The 20,311-nt window shown below is 38.1% G+C and overlaps 1 protein-coding gene across 1 annotated transcript in view; it reads left to right on the top strand.

The window, feature by feature from the left end:
- Nucleotides 1-470: 470 nt before the first annotated feature.
- TM9SF3 (transmembrane 9 superfamily member 3) overlaps nt 471-20,311 on the top strand; it is a 65,955-nt gene continuing 46,114 nt past the window's right edge. Inside the window, exons 1-3 of the mRNA XM_054581294.1 lie at nt 471-738; nt 10,285-10,480; nt 19,730-19,852. Of these exons, the coding sequence (XP_054437269.1) occupies nt 643-738; nt 10,285-10,480; nt 19,730-19,852 (415 nt within the window). The 5' untranslated portion in view covers nt 471-642. The remainder of the gene's footprint in view (nt 739-10,284; nt 10,481-19,729; nt 19,853-20,311) is intronic.

Below are 20,311 nucleotides of genomic sequence, written 5' to 3'. Positions count from 1 at the left end.
TAAGTCTTCCATAACGATGATTATATGATCTTGTGATACAGTCACAGCGACAGTGCCTGGGAAGGGTTATTTGGTTTCATCTCCCAAGCTCGAGAGGCAGCAGGTCAGACCCCATTTCATAGCTTAGGAAAACGAGGCTGAGAAAAGTTAAGCGTTTTGGCCAAGGTCACAAAACTCCGAGCTCTGCCAGGAACGCGGCCGGTAGGCGACTTCGGCCTTGAGGTTCTGGATGTCACCCACGCTGTGGCCGAGCCGGTCTGCGTGCCAGAGCCTCCGGGAACCAGAGGTGGCCGGCGGGGGTTGCCAAGGGGTCCTGCGAAGCGTGGCTGCCAGAGCTCGGCCCTCGGCAGCGTGGACTCACGCGTCCCGGGCGGGGCGCCCGGCGGCGGTTGCGGCCCCGCGTCGCGAGGCACTTCCGGCGTGTGCCGGGGTGGTCGGATGACGTGGCTGAGTCAGAGGAAGAGGCCGAGGAGGTGCCGGGGGGCGGGGGAGGCTACGGAGCGGGCGGTGTCGGCGGCGGCGCCGAGGAGCCAGCGGCTGGGCCCGGGCTCCGTGCGTCTGTCCGCGCCCGGTGGATGCGAATCGGCTGCGGCGGCGGCGGAGGCGGAGGCGGAGGAGGAGGAGTTGGTGGGAGCGCGGAGGATGAGGCCGCTGCCGGGCGCTCCCGGCGTAGCGGCGGCCGCCGCGCTGTTGCTGCTACTGCTGCCCCGGGCCCGGGCTGACGAGCACGAGCACACGGTGAGAGGCGTTCCCGACCGTCACGGTCGTCCCAGGCCCGCTTCCCGGCTCACTGCCCCAGCAGGCCCGGCGCGGCCTGTAAAGCTCGGCGGCCCTGTTGAGCCGCGCGGCCATCCGAGGCGCCTTCCGGTTGGGCCTGGCGGAGCAGGAACCCCGGGAACTGGGAGCAGGCATTTCCTTGCGCTCCTGGGACAGGACTCCGCACCCCGTGCCTGGGCCTCTTTCCTCAGCCCGGACTTAAATGGCGCCGCACACCCTGGGTCTAGGGGCTCTCGAGTCCGGGGAAGACGCGTGGTTTAGGTCGGGGCTCACTTCGCTGTGGGGGTTGGGGCTGCAGGCAAGCCAGGTTCGGGGCTGGTGGCCCCTGGGAAAGGAGCTGGGCTTTGGCTACCGGGGGATACGACGCAGCGGAAGATGGATGCAGCACGATTACCCGTCATACCCAACCAGGAAATATCCACCACTTTACGATCCTCACCGGCCTTTATGTCCCCTCCCTGCCCAAACCGGACGAAACGCTGGCGTGGCAAAGCGTGGCGACAGCATTGATGAACTTGGGGTGCAGGCAGTTTACACGTGTGCATGCCCTTAGCCTGCACGCACTCATTTCCGAGCCTGTTTGGTAACTTTCTCCCTACCCTTTCCATCCAGCCCCTGGATGAAGCGCCCGTACCAGTGGTCTCTAACTAGGGCAGCTTTTGACTGACTGTAAGGGATCTTGAGTTTCCCAGGCTTTTTGTGTGTTCAGAGCAGTTCCTTTTGCATTTATCCTGAAGTTCATTGGCTCTTTAGTTGTCATAGAGCTTAACGACTCTTCAAGAGACTCACTTTGGGCTGTAACTCGGAGGTTTCAGGGTGGTAGAGGTGAGCAAGGCAGGAAAGTCATATAAGTGGACAGGTTGCTTGGCGAACAATTGTTTTTTATATCTTAATTCATTACTGAAACGATTTTACATGAAAGGTTGTATACGTACTAAATCTTAAAGATGTGGCTGAGTCTTCTGCCATTCCTGATAAGTGAGGTATGAAGCAATCGTCCTTACTTATTCGATGCATCGTACTTTAGGTTTTATTTATAATAAATCAGATTTCGTTTGTCCACTCCCTGGGTTAGCTGGGTTCTTATTTTAGCTAGTAAAAGCTCTGAACTTTTGGCTACTTACTTTCGATCACAGTCAAAAACTTTTTACCTCTATTTTTTAGAGACAAATCACCTATCAGTGACATGGTTTTGTGCTATATTTGTGACTTTTCACCTTAGGATAATTTTGTTCAGAGGTTAAACAGTTAAGTTAAAAAACGATTTCCTATTGTTCTGTCAGGTAACTTGTTTCAAAGTATAAGAACTGTTCCTTTCCAATGGCCATCCTTTTAGTCAATGGTATGGTTATTAATATTTTTCCATTTTTTTGAACACTTAAGGAAAGTTACCTTGTAAAACTCAGAACTCTCTGTTTAGTTCCATGATACAGCCATATAAGCCTAAGTGTAGTAGTATGCTCTTTTATCTGTGTCTTATAATGAAGTGCTATAAACAGGGAAAACTATTAAATAAAATTTCAAAAACTGGAGGTATATAAAATGGCCTTAGATTAATTTACGTAGTTAAAATGTAAGTGCTAATTTTACTGAAATTTTATTGCCAGGAACATATTTAATTTTTTTGTATCAGTAATTGAATATAAAATATTTCAAAAAAGATTTTTCCCGCCAGAGATTTTATTTATTTATTTTTAGAGAGAGGGGAAGGGAGGGAGAAAGAGGGAAAAAAACATCAATGTGTGGTTGCCTCTTGGGGGCCCCCAACTGGAGACCTGGCCCACAATCCAGGCATGTGCCCTGACTGGGAATCGAACTGGCGACCCTTTGGTTTTGAGGCTGGTGTGTAATCCACTGAGCCATACCAGCTAGGGCTAATAAAAGGTTTTTGAGAGAATATATGTATGAGGTAATTGCTGGATGAAAAATTTGGAATACATTTCATTCATGTCTACAATGGACTGCTCTCATTTGGTTACCTATTATTAAAAAAAGCAAAAAAAGTTATAGGAAGAATAGCATTAAGATATAAGTATAAAATGTGTCATTCAGATTTTTATTTTGTCTAACAGCCAAAATAGTTTACTTCTTCCAAATTTCTTGAAAATATTTTCTGAAAACTAGGCATTCATCTTAGCCAGATCATAGTGCTGAAAGGGCTATGGTCAAGTGAATTTTTTTCCCCACCAGGAAGGCAGATGTAGCCATTGAATAAAGAATGAGACTGAAGGAGGAGAAAAATTGCCAAGGGAAGGTTGCTGAGTAGGTGGCTAATAAATTCTTGTGGAATTGAATTATTAATAAAGAACAATTTTCAAAAGTTTAAGTTTACCCTTTAGATTGACTTTCTGTTAAGACAGTTTCCAGTTAGAATAGTAACTAAAAGGGCTTTTGTAGCAATATGTACTAGGCATTGTTTTAAGTACTTTATATATATTAATTCATATCATTTTAAGCATATATTAATAACCTTGTGAGGTGGGTGATATGCCCTTTTTATAGATGAGGAAACCAGTGCAAGAGAGGTTGTTATTTGCCCAAAGCCACACAGACAGTAGGGATAGAGGGTAGGATTTGAACTCAGGCAATTTGAACTAATAGTCTTCTACACTCTCAAAGGATGTGCTTCTGCAGTCCTTTATGCTAAAAACAGGACAGTAAAACACTTGGTATTAAATTAAGTAGTTCTCTGAACTGATAGTATTTTTAAGTGCTTAAAGAAATGTTTGGATAATTCTAGATCCATAACGGGTTGTTACTGAGAAAATGTTTGGATTAGCTTTAGAGAAGGATAGGGCCCAACCTAATGGGCATGTCACTTGGGCAGTCATAAGATATGTGCAAGCACGTAAGGATTGAGTGGTTTAATGCTGTGCTGTCCCTGTGTTGGAGTTCATAATAATTTTTGAGCAAAGAGTCCTGCATTTCTATTTGTATTGACCTCCACAAATTACGTAACTTTCTAAGAAGGAACACCTATTTTATTCAGTTTCACAAAGCCCTTATTTCTCTTACTTTACCTACTGAATGAGGATTTGACTTATTGACCATTTAGACTTATGTGGTATTTTTATGTGCTTATTTATCCAGAGCCCTTTTAATAGTCTTATAAGAATAATGAGAAGAAAATGTGTGTGGACCTCTAGAGTATACATACGTCTAGAATCTATAAAGGTGTATTCCCTTCAGTTTTTTGAAGTTGAGTCACATGAATTGCAGGACATTGTTTCAAATAAAAATTAAAGAATACTTTGATGTCTTAATACATGATTGAAGTGTCATGAAAAGGACTCTCTTAAATGAGTGAAAAAGCTGTATAGGATGTGGTTTATGCTTATTTGGTTTTCTGAAACTTGGGGCACTTGGAGACATGTAGAGTTAGATTATCCTATCTCCTAAGATTCCAGAGGACTCCCGTTAAAAATATTTTAAATTGAGAATCATCAAATTTTAGAACTGGAAAGGCTTGAGACCACTGTCTGTACCTAACATACTCATTTTCCTAATGGCTTGAAGAGGCCCAGTGAGTGGGCTAAGGCCACAAAGAATCTGAGCTTCCTGATCTCTGTTGTCCTTGCTTTTTCTACTTGTCCATGTAATTTTCATAGGAATGCTATGTAAAGGTGAGCACCAAATAAGTAAGTAAATACATAAATAAATAATCAAGGGCACAGAAATGTTAAAGCATTTTATGATTTGTACTGTAGTCCTGAGTTTTTATGGGTTCTGTTTCCTCAAGATCATCAAGTAATTTTTTTAACATTTTTGTCTCTTACAAATCAAGGCTCTGTACTTGCCACAAGAAATGGTATTTAATTAGTGCTTGTTGAGTGACCTAAGTAATTAAGGAGTCACTAGGGACAAGAATATGCAGTGTTAGAAGCATGAAATCCTGTTGCTTAAAGCACAGTGAACAAACGTAGACCATTGTTCACTTAAGATGCATAATCTCGAGGACGCCTGTTGTGCTTTAGGGGCCTTAACTAGGCTAAACATGCCATTTCTTCGTGGCCCCTTATACTTCTGGTAGGTGATGTTGGGAAGACCTGGTCTGTGTCTAGAATAGCCTGTTCTTAGCCCCTGCCATAAACACTGATTATACCATCAAGTGTTTTCGGAAATGATTTGTTTGCTTTACTTTGGCAAGTGGCAGCCTTTTGTTTTTGTCTCCTTTGGGAGTATGGGAACTCTTAAAACTTATATGAAGATTTATAAAGAGAATAAACTGTTTACTACAAGAGAATTTGTGGTTATTCTAATATAGATCTAATTTTAGGAAATGCCATAACTCGTCCTATTCTCAGCTGTGCTCTCTGATAGACTAAAAGTTTATTTAGGTACAAAGCTGTTGGAGAGAGAGAGCAGTTATCTCGAGACTATCTAAAAATACCCTTCTGATTTATTTGTATTTGAATTCTGATGTATGTATTTTAAATAAAAAATTAAAGCATTGAAATTATGGTTTCTGAAGCATTTTCAGAACTGGGTTTTGCTTCCTCAGATACCTACTTTAAAGCAAACACTCATCCCATGAAAATGATGGCATTTGGTTACTTATTCTGAGCCCTCAGTTCTTTGCTGTCTATATACACTCTGACATCATTTTTCAGATTTTACATAAGTACATCAGTAACATCTCCTGAAGTGTTCTTTCTGGGAAAAATTAATTTGTGATCTCTTTCAAATAGGGAAACTTCAATATCTCCTTTTTCCCAGCACATAAACAGTATTTAAAGAAGAGAGGCCAAACATTGGCGACATCTCGAGAATAAAGTTACTACTTTGGAGACTAAAGCACAAGTACCTTCTTAGGAAGGTTTTCTTTTTGTTTTTTTTTCTTTAGGGCAGATTAAAGGCTCAGTTAAAAATGGTGTTCAGTATTTAGTGTGGGCTTTAGTTGTTTTATACAACGGTACATTTTTCATATTTTCTTCCTTTAGTTTTTGCTCTTTAGTTAATGCAACTGACTAGGGATTGGCAAAAGTATAGTCCTAAAGTTATAAACTGGGTACTAGTTACATGATCTTGGACAAATTACTTAACGTCTCTGTTCTTTGATTTGTTTTCCTCTATAAAATGGGGAAAAATAATAGGACCTATCTTAAAGTTTTGAGAGGATTAAATGTTAATGTAAAACCTTAGAACTATGTCTAGCACATGGTACGTACTTATTATTAGCTTATGAAACTATCAGAAAAGATGATGAGATCATGCAAATTAGGGATTGGCCTGAAGATTGGAGGATTTGCGAAAGGATTTGAACAATTCTGAAGGATAAGTAGAAGTTGGCTAGGTGGAGAGAATGAGGGTATTATAGATTTGAGGGAACAGTAAGTATAATAAAAAAGATAGAGCAGGAAGGAGGACGAGATAGTATTAGAGCCCCTTGTGGCTGGAGTGGACAGCTCAGAAGTTGTGTGTAACAGTGAAGCTGTTCTGAGAGATGGGAAATGAATACAGTGGTGAGTTGAAGAATGCAGGTAGTCTGAACTGGCCTCTTACGGCTACTCCCAGGGAGGCCTCTTAGAATTACAGCCATGCTCAGGGATACCCTGATCCACCGCTGTGCTTCCTTGACTTTTTTCTTCCCCTTCTCCTGGTTAGACTCCGCAGGGTGGAGGGAAGAGTCTTACCTGTGGCTTTCAGCTTTCTTCCCATGGAATTGCGGAGCAAAGTCTTCCTTTTGGTATTTTCTTTTTAAAAAAAAATTTTTTTTAAAGATTTTATTCATTTATTTTTAGAGACAGGGGAAGTGAGGGGAAAAAACATTGATGTGAGAGAGAAACATGGGTCAGTTGCCTCTCATTCATGCCTTGATGAGGGACCGAACCTGCAACCCAGGCATGTGCCCTGACAGAGATTCGAATTGGCTACTTTTCGCTTTGAGCAATGATGTCTGACCAACGGAGCCTCACCACTCAGGGTGGTATTTTCTAATTTCAAGATATTTTAAAGACACATTTTCTCTCTTGAAAAAGAACTCTTTTTGACCTTGTCTTGAGAGTGCTTATTCTTAGGGACGATAAAGAACTGCAAAGAAAACATTTTAAATTCATTTCTAATCATGGTCTGCATAAGGAACAATGTAAAAGAGACACGTTTGCTTTAATATTCACTCTAACCTTTGTGTGTGTACGTGTATGTATATGTGTATTATGTGTGTATGAATGTGTGAATATATTACATATATGAGGAGGGATCCCACCCCCCAAACCCAGAATTATCTTATGGAGGGCAGACCCTTCGTACTACAGGCTTCCCCTGCTAGGTGAGTGCTCTAGGAACCCATCTGTATCTGTACCAGCTGGAGTTGTGAGAGGCTGTGCTTGGCTTCCGTGACTTTGTTTTGAAGACTCTTTTTAATGCATATGTCCATTTCATGATGGGTGATTTATAAGCACTGAGTGTTCAGCAGTTTTTGACCCAAAAATGGCATGACAACCCCCGCCCTCCTGCTCCACCCTCCCTAATCACCTGCACCCAGATGACTTTTTTGTTTTGTTTTGTTTTCCTGGATGAAAAAAGTCCTCAAAGGGAAACGCTTTACTGATGTGGAAGAGGTGAAACAAAAAATGGCAGAAACACTGAAAGGCATCAAAATTGATGAGTTCAAAAACTTAGGAGCAGTGGAAAAAACATCCTGTTAGGTGTATTGCATCAAATGGAGAATACTTTAAAAGTGACTGAAGTTTAAATGTGTAAAAATAAATACACAATTTTTTATAAATAAGCTCCCATTTTATTAGGGTCCCCGTTGTTTATATACTGTATGCATATTTTAAATGACTGTTTGCAGTCCTCTTCCCAGAAGGAAACCTAGACTACAAAATGGTATATATTTTCTTATAGTTTGCATCATGTCATCACAGCTCTACTCTCTTAATAGGTTTTATGAATGTTTAAAATGAGTGCTCTCAGAATGTGTAGTTAAACATACACTCTGACCCTTAAATTATTTTAGTCCTATGTTTCAGTTTGTATAAAATAATTAGATACTCTGTTTTAGCAATCATTTCTTTATTCAAGTATTTGTCTTTATAAAGAATATGAGCATTAGGATTTATATGGAAGGTGTTTTTGTGCTGATTTTTATGAGTTACATTTAAACCTTTTTGCAGACTCTCAGCAGGATTAATGGCAGGTCCTCATTAATAGGTCCTCTCGTTTAGCATTCTAATCTTAAATGGATGTATTTTGTTACCTCCCCTTTGTTATTTCTCTAAAAGGGTACTATTGCAGCCATTTTATATGTCAGTCAGTGCATGTTCTCCAAACTTCTTTTACTAAGTTGTTAAGGAACTTTACATTTCAGCATTTTTCCATTATGTTTATTAAATACTTTTTGTATACGTTATATTTGGAGAGACTGTCCTGCCTACTGAACAGGTTTCAGTTCTAATATCAACTCAGTTGATAGCGATTGGTTTAGAGCACTGAATGGGAATTTTTACACTCTATCCTTACAGTGTCTATGTCTGTGTTTAGCAGAAAGGATCGCCTTGGTTGATTAATGCTGTGTAACCATAAGCACTGGATGAAGGAGTGGTGGCATACATATATATTTGTCAGCTGAATGGGGGTTCATTTATTCATACATGAAGACTATCAGCTGTTTCTGAATTCACTTGAAACGGTTTATGATTTTCTATACTGTTATTCATCCTGACCCTTCTCTGTCACAGAAGAATTAATCATTCCTTTATTGTTGCTACAATATCCCTTTATTATCTTCATTATAGCACTTATTTTTTCATTGTTAATCATTCACTTCTCTGGCTTCTCTATGGATTGCGAACTTTTAAAAAAAAGATTATTTATTTATTTATTTATTTTTAGAGAGAAGGGAAGGGAGAGAAACATCAATGTGTGGTTGCCTCCTGCACGTGCCCCACTGGGGACTTAACTGGCAACCCAGGCATGTGCCCCAACTGGGAATTGAACCAGCAACTGTTTAGTTCGCAGGCTGGCACTCAGTCCACTGAGTGGCACCAGCCAGGGCAGATTACAAACTTCTTGAAGGAAAGGACAGTGTTTAATTTATCTGTATATTTTTAACACCTAACACTGTGTTGGTACATGTAGCCAAAAAGTGAGATAGCTCGTTATTTCCTTGCTGATCTGGATGATGTTCTACATGAGCAATGAAACATTCATTATTTTTGAAGATGAGGGGATTAGATCTAAGTTCTAGGATGATGGTGCTGTAAATTAAAAGGAAGAGGCAAATGCTTTGGACTTAAGAGTAGACAAGTCAGTGGAAAGCAGAGAGACTTGGTGTTTGAGCTCCATGTCTGAGCTGATGGTGGTACCATTAGAAAAACAAAGTTGGGGTGTGGATTTGGGTGGGATGAGTTTAGTTTTGGAGATATTGGAGTTTGGTTGAAAATGTTTATTAGTTTTGGATGGAGGATTGGTGCTGAGGATTTGGTAGTTGGGCTAGTTGGATAGCTTTCCCTGTTAATATGGGTTACAGCACCCTATATGACTATAATTGCTTGTTCACTGTCCATCCTTCCCTTTAGACTCTAAGCTCCAATAGGGCAGGGAACATGTCTTGTTCAAAGCTGTATCCTCACTTAAAAACACCGTTACTGTTTGGCCCATGGTAGGCACTTGGTAAATAATTGTTCAGTGATTTAACTTCTGCACTATTAGTTGACTTAAATTGTATCCTATATTTTCTTTATATTGCTAATTAGGGTTACTAGTTTTTAAATTACTTGGTTAATTGTTTTTCATAGAATAATTGGACATTTAAACTGGAGATCTTAGAAATCTTTAGCAAATCCCCCAGTTGAACCCTGGAAAGGTGAAGTTATCTACCCAGAGCTATTGGGCCGCGCTCCAGTAAGGTATTCACTGATGGGTAGGGCCATAGTTATTTAATCAAAGAAATATAATGCAGGTCTTTCAGGCTGATAAAGAGGAAGACGGAATGATGGTTTGAATAGACTGGTGATTTCACAGTTTGGTTCTCTCTCTTGTTGAGTCATTTCTCTCCTCTCTAGTACTTTGACCAGTGGCATAGAAAAGATTAGAAAAGAGATGAAGCTTTATTTGTGCTTGCTGGCAACAGATTTTTGGAGTTTCTAATGATTAACATGAGGTTTGGATAAGCTGTTGATTTTGTTCCCTCCTTCCTTGTCAGTGTTAGCATGGTGAATCATTTTGGTCGTAGGTTTTCTATAGTTTGAAAGTGTAAGAAATAATTATAAACATATTTGTATGAGTTAGTGGACTCGGTTGAAACAGTACCATCTGCAAAACAAAGTATGGAAAAGGTGGATCTGCCTGAGACCACAATCAAAGGAAAGAATTTTAAAATTTACCAAGTTTCATTTTTAAGGTAAGGTTTCATTTCTTCAGATTAAAAGAAACTTCCAGTGTTTTATTTTATAGCTTCCCAAACAAAGATGGTACACTTTTGTTTAGAACAAATAACAAATACTCTCTTATTTTGAAGTATGTTTAAAAAAATATATTTTTTTTTTGCTTTTTTTGTTTCAGTATCAAGATAAAGAGGAAGTTGTTTTATGGATGAATACTGTTGGGCCCTACCATAATCGCCAAGAGACATATAAATACTTTTCACTTCCATTTTGTGTGGGGTCAAAAAAAAGTATCAGTCATTACCATGAAACTCTGGGAGAAGCACTTCAAGGAGTTGAATTGGAATTTAGTGGTCTGGATATTAAATTCAAAGGTAAGTGAACCTTAATAGTCCTTCTTATACAAGTTAGATAGTAGGCCAGGGTTTCTCAACTTCTGGAACTATTCACATTGGGGCTAGATAATTCTTTTTGTAGGGGCTGTTCTGTACATTGTGGAATGTCATCAGAGTCCCTGGTTTCCTCTACTTACTAGATGACAGGAGCACTATCCAGTTGTGACAACCAAAAAAATCTTCACATGTTGCTGATCGCCCTTCATTGAGTACCACTGCTCTAGACCCTATGAAATGGTTTAACCTAAAACTTAAGTGTATTGCATTTAGAAAAGTATATTAGTAACAAAGATTTGTTTTGAATAGTTATAAAACAATAAAGTAAATAATTGTTAATAAAATAATATTTTCCTAGAATATTTCTTTCTCAAACGTATTTTTTTCATTAACCTTCCAGGGATTGGACATAGGTAGTTGGAGAAGACCTTCATAGATTCATGATGGAGTAATTTTTGGAGGGGCAGGGATGTAATGGGGTGTATGGATACTTAAATATTTGTGTAAATCCTCAATTTCAAACTTGAACCTTTGGCTTAGAATGTATTTAAACGTGTATAAATTTACTCTCTCAATACTTATAGGATAGTGCATTTTTAAAAAATTTATTGATTTGAGAGGGATGGGGAGAGGGAAACATCAGTTTGTTATTCCACTTATTTATGTACTCATTGGTTGATTCTTGTATATGCACTGACCGGGGTTCGAACCCTAAACCTTGTTGTATTGGTACAATGCCCTAACCAACTGAGCTGCTTGGCCAGGGCCTAGAATACTGTGGTTTAAGTAAGTCAAAGACATATCAAAATTGAAAAAGATCTTCCTTTATTTATTATGCAGGTATCTATTTTATCAGGTTCTTTGAGTGTGTTTTTATACTTTTTTTTCTGTGAAGTTTGTCAGTGTATTTTCAGCACAGACATTTTTAATCTGGTGAGCAGAAGCTTGAATAATTGAATTTTTGCAGGATATTTGATTAGGTGTCTTAATTTTTGAATAGAGCATAGATCTTGTAATCAGGAGCTTTGGATTTTAATCCTGTTTCTTTTACTGTATTGGTTTCAGTAAAATTGTCCTCCAATTTTGACTTTATTGCCTACATGTGTAAAATCAACACTGACTGACTTCTGGTATTTTTAGCACTTTTAGGAGGATGGTGTGAAATGAGATATATTTTACAGATAATTTAAAGATAATGTTTAACTTTGACTTGTTAAATTTTATTTTTTGTTATTATTAATTTCCCCCAAGTATATTCCTTGGGACTTAATTATAAAATTATTTTGTAAATCTGAACCGCAGTCACCTAGCCTCTAGCCTATAACTTCATGAATTACTGTGATGTCCACAGAGACTTACATTTTAATTTAATCAAATAACTTAAATATTTGATCATAAAGAAGAGAAAACAGACTAGAATGTATGATCTTTGAGAAATTCAATACTACACATATTCACATACTTTCTCCGTTTCCATATTTGGCACACATTTCTAGTTCATTAAAGAGGAACAGAGAGAGAATATGTAAAACCCCCGAGTCCCGCTTTGCTGTGATTGACAGATTTCTTCACTTTTTGATACCCTAACCCTTATTTACTAAAGAAGAGTACTCATTCAGCATTTTAACCTTTCTTGTTTCATTAGTTTCTTGAGTCTGAGATGGAAAGATTATTTAGATAGACAGGGACAGTTTTCATGGGCTATCAAATTGGGATTTATTTTCCTTTCAGACTAAGCACCTTTAGATTAAAAGAGCAGGAATTGGCTAGGTATTGTTATTCCTTCAGAGCTGGTGGTTCCTTGGAGTCTTGTCAATTCTGCACCTCCACCATGGATATACAGTCCAGGAACTGCTAAATTAAGTGGTCCAGCTGAAGTAGTAAATGTTAATTAGGTTTCTCTTTCTACTGTAGTCCTTTGCTTGCATCATTCAAAGGTAAAGTTAATCATTCTTTGAAAAATGTTTTACAAGGTTTCCTGATTATTTAAGGCTACACTGTAGAGATTGTGTCATCTGATTTTCTCTTAGGGAGGCCCAGAGATGAAATGACTTGTCCAAGGTATATCAGAGCATACCAATAAAGTCATCGAAACACGAACCCTCAGTTCCTGTGTGAACTGTAGAAATATTTATACTATTGTTGATCCTCTGTCTCTCAAGTATTTGATTCTTAAAGGTTCTTCTAAAAGTATTTTCAGATAAAAAATTTTGGAAATATTGAGAAACTAGCAAAAGCTGTACACACACACACACACACACACACACACACAGTATGTGTACATACTTCAGTGTGCATACACACATATATACCCACACTTTTTTGAACCTAGTAGATTTTGTCAGGCTAAGTGGATTGGTATTTCATAAAATTATATTAACTAAGTAGACTATTTTAAGGACTTAATGATAGTCTTAAATGTAATGTAGGAGGCCTCTCGCTTGAAATTTTATGCACAACTTTGTTTTTTTCAAATAGTCTCATATACTATTATTAGACAAAATGTTATATTGAGACCTGTTAGAAAAAATAAAAAATAAAAAGGCAGACTTAAATTCCGTATCTTTGAACCAGGCCTGGATTCATTATCCCATTTTTGGAGGGTACCTGTTGGAACTTTGCCATTGTGGAGTGGAAAGATTGTGTGCTTTAGAGTCAGAGAGACTTAATACATCTAAGCTGCCTTCCTGTGTAGTCATAAGCAAATTATTCAACTCTTTGATGTCATTTTTCCCATCTGTGAAATGAGGGAAATAATATCCACATGATAGAACCATCATATTTACATGAGGTAATGTATGTAGAACATTTATGAAAGTTCTTGGCACATAATTTACGTTAAAAAAGTGGTCATTGATATGAATACTAATGGCACATAGTGTGGGTCTGTAGTTCCAACTTGATTTTGTATTAGCAATTGTGGAATGTTAAATTAGTTGATTGATTATAGGATTTGATGTACCCTTAAGCTACTGCAGTAGCTCTCTGGGTGGGTTAGTTAGTTCTGCTAGAGCAGGGACAGTAGCGTTCACTGTGGCATCCTTAGCTATTTGTACATAGTAGGCTCCCAGTAAATTGTCTAGCACCTAGACAGTTTGTGCGTACTTGTTTTCTATGATAATTGATTCACTATAATTTTTAGATTATCTGAAATAACTGATTTATTCCAAGGGAGATCACTACCCACTTCCCATTTTCCTCATTTGAGAATTCTTGCCGTGTAATGAACTGATGACTTCTAGAGGATTCCTTCTTCCCATTTTTTTTTTATTGATCGTCCCTTGAACTTTCCCTTCTGTGAATAACCTAACTTAACAGAAGGATGAAATTATTTTACAAGTATTCTGTTTCTCTAGAGTGGAATGGTAAGTTGAGAGTACTGCAGATACAGGGTATGTCAAGGGCTGCTTAGAGTCTTACATGTTTCTAGTTCAGTGGTTCTCAATCTTGACTATTTTCATTCTCAAAATAAGTGTATGAGGTATTTTATCCCTATTTTTTAGATGAGGAAGTTGAGGCCTAGAGGTGTAGTAATATGTCCAAGGATTCTCAGAAGGGAGAAGTGGCAGAGTGCGGATTTGAACCCAGGCAGCTCAGTATTAGAGTTTGAGCTTTTAATCGCAGTGTGGTATTTCCCTCCAGCTATCTGCCTGGGTGGGAAGGCCTGGTTACCAAGGGGTGGGGAAGGGCTTGGGGGGTGGCTGGTCCTTTCATTCAGCGTGAAGATTTTTATTTAAGGTAATCCCCCACCCTGCTTTCAGTCCCTAGATTCTACTGCCCCTGATTCTGGAGCCACTCTGATGAAGCTCTCTAGAAAGTGCCTCTGGTCTACCACTGCCTATATTATTCATTTAGCTGTGTGATGGCAGAGAAGGGGACCCGGACATCCAGTCCCACTGTAAACATATATTCATACAATTCCCCTATGTATACATCTGTCTTCTACTTTTGACATCTGTGGTGCCTCCAAGTGCTGAATGTCTCTTGTGTTTTGTGACACCAATTTTCTCCCTTCTGTTATGGTTTATTATCTGCTTTATTAATCATGTTCTATCTTTTGTTTGTATTCCATTTTTCCAAAAGTTGTCGAAATCTTTTCTCACTGTCTTCTATTCTTTTTATTTCTTTATTAACGTTTTAATGGAATTTCAGGATAGAAAAAACATATTTGTGGTTAATATGCCTTGTTTAATTGGAAGTCTGGGAACTTAAAGCAATATTTTGTCCTGTTGGTTTCAACCAAAGTGTTTTAGCCACATCATATAATTTGAATATTGTATCAAATCTTGAATCTGGGTATTTTGAATTTTTGGTATTAGCAGTTCCTTAAACCTTGTGCTAACTGTAAATTTATATAGCACGGGCTTTTTACAAATTCTTATTTAAACCATCAATAACATTATTCTCTTCCACACTGAGATCAGTCTTTTTTGTTTGTTGTTTTCAAAGGAATGTATGTGTATATATTTATGCTTATTTTAACAGTGATATAGGGACCAGTGTACAAAATTTTGACATTACAGAGAAATATAAAGAAGAAAATAAGAGTCACCTGGATGTAATTACCATTAACATTTCTTTCATCCTTCTTTCTTTATAGTCATCCACAGTATTTAAAATCTTTACAAATTGAGTTTATGTTCTATATATGGTTTCTTAAAATTTTATTAAGCACATATGTAGTGTTTATTGTGTGATTATATATTGATCTAAGCACTTAAGTTCTGTATAAATTGGCTTCTACTTTTCTTAACATCTTATGAGCTGGTCCTCATATTGTTAATTACTCTTTTAAAAATGTGTTTATGTAGTATTCTGTAACTAGGATATTGTAATTTTCCTCATTTTCTGATTACAAGATATTCTGATTTATTTCTATCCTTCCTTGCTTTTCTTGTTTCTTTTTTGCTATTAGAAATAACAGTGCTTTCGGCTGTCCTAGCATATAAGTATTTTAATGCATCTCTGAATCTTTTATTAGGACGAATTCTTAGAAGTAGAATTTAATGAATCAAAGGGTAATAGTGGTGCCCAGCCTTTTGGCATCTCTGGGCCACACCAGAAGATGAGTTGTCTTGGGCCGTATGATTTGTTTTGGGCCGCATTCATAGCCATCCTGGGCCATATGCGGCCTGTGGGCCATGGGTTGGACACCCTTGGAAGGCAGTTGTTGGTACATATTGCCAAATAACCATCTAGAAAAAAGTTGTACAGTTAATAATGCCATTCAGGTTGGTCAGTTACCTCATTAATACTCTATATATGATTGGTTAATTGAGAATATAACAGTTATGTTCGTCACTCCCCATCTTTTTTTTTTTTTTTTTTTATCCTCATTTGAGGATATGTTCACTGATTTTTTTTAGAGAGGGAGAGAGAGAAACATTGATGTGAGAGAGAAGCATTGACTGATCCTTCAGTAAGTGCCCCAACTGAGGATCGAACCTGCAACCTAAGTGTGTGCCCCTGACCAGGAATCCAACTTGTAACCTTTTTGGTATGTGGGACTATGATGTATCCAGCCATCTGAGTTCCTGGTCAGGGCCCCTCCCCACCTTTAAAAAAATTTCATTCAGCAATTTTTGAGTTGTTACTACATTTCAGCACCATGAAAGGCTCTGTGTATACAAAGTTGAACCAGAAGCTCTGGCTTCAGGGTCACGGGCCCTTTGACATTGTACACATAGTTTTGTGTGAATTTTGCAGGGAGGCAAGGGAAACACTACTTTCATTGGATTCTTAAAGAAATGTGTGCCCCAAGGAAACTTAACACTGTGAATATATTGGTACTTTCAATTCTTAGTACGACTGTGGGAAAGAGAGAGATATATACATATCATAGATGTTACCTCTGATTTTGAGGTTAAAGGACTTGTTTTTAATCACATCGCTAGTAAATTATGGATCCCAGACTGAAGGTCAGATTTCTGTCCATTTTCTGTGAATTTTTCTATAGTGACTTCATGAGAAACTTCGCTGAATTTGAGGTAGAATATTTGTGGTTTTCCAATTTAGTAATGAAGTAGTTTAGTAATCAAGAGAGAAAACAAAGTAAGGCATGGTGTGTTCTTGGAGAACTCATAAATAATTATTACATTCTTTTCTCAATGTTTCCATTATCAATTCAACTATTAGTCTGGAATGTTGTTGGGAACTGATGACAGACTTATTGGTATGTAGCTTCCAGAATCTACCCATACTCTCTGTTTGAAAAATCAGTATTAACATTTGCCACTTTATAACTTTGGTTTTGTTTTTTCCCCCATAAAAAGTGTTTACTTTGGTAAAATCTTAATTGCATCCTCTTCAAAATTCGTAGGTATGTATTTCATCTGAGAAAGGTACAGCCTGTTATAATGCTAAAGCACTGACTTATGGTTGATAGATGTTTCAGATTGGTTTTCAGTGATATAGAATGCTGGGTAATGATTTGGCATATTCAGATGCATAACATTCCGTATCTTTAAAGAGACACCCTCCTGAGAGAAGTGCTGTTTCCCCTGAGCAGACAGCCTCTTCAGTTATTTCTCGTGTTTATATCTGCCTACATGCCTGTAAGAGAAATTTCAGTGAAATGTGACTAACCAAGGCTCTTTTTACAGCCTGGCATCATGATAGTTTTTTCCTTTCACCACATTTCTGGGTTTTACATCAGTGAGAGATACTCTTCAACACTTCTTTGTCCGTCCTTTTGAGATACTCTATTCATTTTTTCCTTACACTCCAGCCACCATTTACACACACAAATGTATGTTTATGTGCATGCTTTAATATACTTAGTGATTTCCTTTGCCAAATAAATAGAAAATCATGTTCTTAAAATTTGTTAATATTTTTTGTTTTAGTACCTGCTTTGTGAAGGGTACTGAAACAGGCATAGCTGGGGGTGAAAAGTATATAGTCAGTTGTAAACATAGTTCCCAATACCTGATGGTCATTTTGAAGAGCAAAGATACGGGAACAGGGGGGTAAGTGCTGCAGGCCTAGTTGCCTTAGGGAGGTATGGAGAGAGAGCCGTGAGATTTTAGAGGAAGGGGCAGTCTGTAGGGTTTGAGAGGGGTGAGGGGTGGGGAGTCAGGGATAACTCCGTGGAGGGGAGAGTGTAGGCAGTGGGAAAGGTCTTCAGGTTGGACATTTGAGGTGGAGTTTACAGCATATGGAAAAAAGGCCAGAGGACGAGAGAGCACAAGGCACGTGAACACTGGAGGTAGTTGAGTTTGGCTAGAGTGCATGGGAAGGGGGGATGATAAAAATCTGGGAAAAGAGAGAGTTGAATTTAAGTTCAGACTGCGAGGGAGGAATCTTTTAAAGGCTTTATAGGTAAATGTCATATTTGTATATCTCAGAATTTCATATATAAAACTACACATTGTCATTGTTAATGACAGTTATCAGTGAATGTCTGATTGTAGCTGCAGGGAATTCGGTGGCTTTGCAGGCAGGTAGTTGTGAGGTTTCCCACAGCCTTGTGGGTATTTGTTACTGCTTACCTTGGACCTTCCTTTGGTTTTCACTCTCCCCCTTGTAGCTGTTGTTGTCTGCTTCCTTTTGTGCATTTTCATAGTCCATGGAAATCCTATTGGGGCTCCTCTTGCTGCCAGTTCTCCCAGCTCCTGCTGTAGGGACCCTCTGTAGCAGTCTCTGTCCCATCCTTCCATTGTTGTTGGAGACGAAGCAATTTTCTTCCCGCAGTTTGAGAATGAGAGTATTTTCATGTTTGTTTTTCATGGGACTTCAGTGTTTCCTGCCATCTTTTGTATTGTAGTCTTGGGGTACCCCCTCTGGGCTGAGCTATAATAAGGTGGAGCTCTTCTCTTTTGAGGATCTGGAAGACATGTTGCTGGTGTCTGGAGTTATAATGCAGATTGCTATTTCTTGTAGAAATAATATTATAGATGGCTATAGATGGCTGGTGTCTGGAGTTATAATGCAGATTGCTATTTCTTGTAGAAATAATATTATAGATGGCTATTAGAAATAATAATATAGATGGCACTTTATGTTTAAGAAGTTTTAATCAGCATTTAAGAAATTTAACCGTAGCCCTGGCTGGTGTCGCTCAGTGGACTGAGTGCTGGCCTGTGAACTGAAAGGTCACTTGTTCAACTCTCTGTCAGGGCACATGCCTGGGTTGTGGGGCCGGTCCCCAGATGGGGGTGTGCAGGAGGCAGCTGACTGATCGATGTTTCTCTTGCACGTTGATGTTTCTCTCCCTCTTTTTCTCCCTCCTTTTCTCTCTCTCTGAAAATAAATAAATTAATTAAAAGAAATTTAACTGTGTTTCTTGTGGGAAATTGCATTTCAAGTTCTGAATAACCAATGTTACAGTACAGGAAAACTTAACAAACAGCTGTGCTTTTTTGTTGTTGTTAAGACTGATTCCTTTTTTTCCCTAATTGCTTAAGTAATATAAAAAAAACAATTTAATTGTTTTGATGAACATCTAGGGTATTTGAGGTTTTCTCAGGTTTTGTTTCATTTAGAAACTAAGAATCATAAGCACATTTTTAAAGGTTTATGTTAGAGACCATCTAAGCAGTATTATGGTAGCAGTATTTTTTAAAGCATTCGGGAGTGGAAGTGACTCATCTCCAGGGAACTTTTGGGTAACTTATAAACAGTGTTGCCTGGTAGACAGAGGTTTGCCTTTTAATCTTGCTAATTATGAAGAATCACTGAGATTCCTCATAGAATTTGTGGTTTCTAGTGACTTTCATTTCCAAGAATGTTCAAACGAATATTTATCTCAGAACTCTTAATAGCTAGAAATTGTTAGCTCTGTATAAGATCATGTTCTTAGGTTTTTGTATATGTAAATGAAGATTTTATGCATTTAAGCATTTAAATTTTCTTTTAAATCTATTTATTCATTCTAAAGTTGCTTTGTAAATGTTTGTGTATAATTTTCTTTATGTAAGGAATGATTTCTTCACTCAGTAAGATAATCTTTGAAAGTAAAAATGATTAAAATTTATTTTATTGTAGAAAGTCTTTTTTTAAATTTTGATTATGCTATTACAGTTGTCCCAGTTTTTCCCCCTTTGCTCCTCCTTAAAGTCTTAAACATACACACCTAAAAGAAAAACCATGTACTGAATCCCCATTATTTATCACCGATATTCAACTATTATGAATAGAAATTTTAACTTCAGAAATGTTGACTTTTTTCTTATTTTTCCTATAACTGTTTTGCAAACCAATGTGTTAATTTGCAATTTTTATTTTATGCAGATGATGTGATGCCAGCCACTTACTGTGAAATTGATTTAGATAAAGAAAAGAGAGATGCATTTGTATATGCCATCAAAAATCACTACTGGTACCAGATGTACATAGATGACTTACCAATATGGGGTAAGTATTGTATGTTGTATTTCAGGTTTGGGAATGTTTGCGTAATAAACGAGATTTATGTAATGACTCTGTTATGGTGATTGTATACTGAATCAGTGAATATGTTTTCATTACTTTCCATGGAATGATTTTAATACCAATTTTATGGTCCTGTTCCATGAAAGGTTTTTGACATTGCCAAACATTACATGAAACTCCCTCAAAATATAACTTTTATGTAGTATAATTTTTCATATTTAAGGGATTAAGAGGTGCTTTGAAATATTCCCCCTTCCCTCCTTTTTCTCATATCTTACTTTGACTTGTATTATCAAATGCAATCAAAGGAACTAAAATAGGACTTTGAAGTTTCGTTATGGTTTTCTCTCATGTGGAACTGCGGTAGTGCTATGGGTTTTAGATAGGGTAGGTTCCTGAATAACTTGTTTTGCTAGTTTCTATGTTATTTTACAAAGCTCT

The sequence above is a fragment of the Pteronotus mesoamericanus genome, unplaced genomic scaffold, assembly GCF_021234165.1.
Source record: "Pteronotus mesoamericanus isolate MK-2021 breed Mesoamerican mustached bat unplaced genomic scaffold, CSHL_Meso_final contig_657, whole genome shotgun sequence".
Taxonomy (NCBI): domain Eukaryota; kingdom Metazoa; phylum Chordata; class Mammalia; order Chiroptera; family Mormoopidae; genus Pteronotus; species Pteronotus mesoamericanus.
Note: the sequence above shows the minus strand (reverse complement) of the source record. Positions and strands in the feature narration are given on the sequence as shown.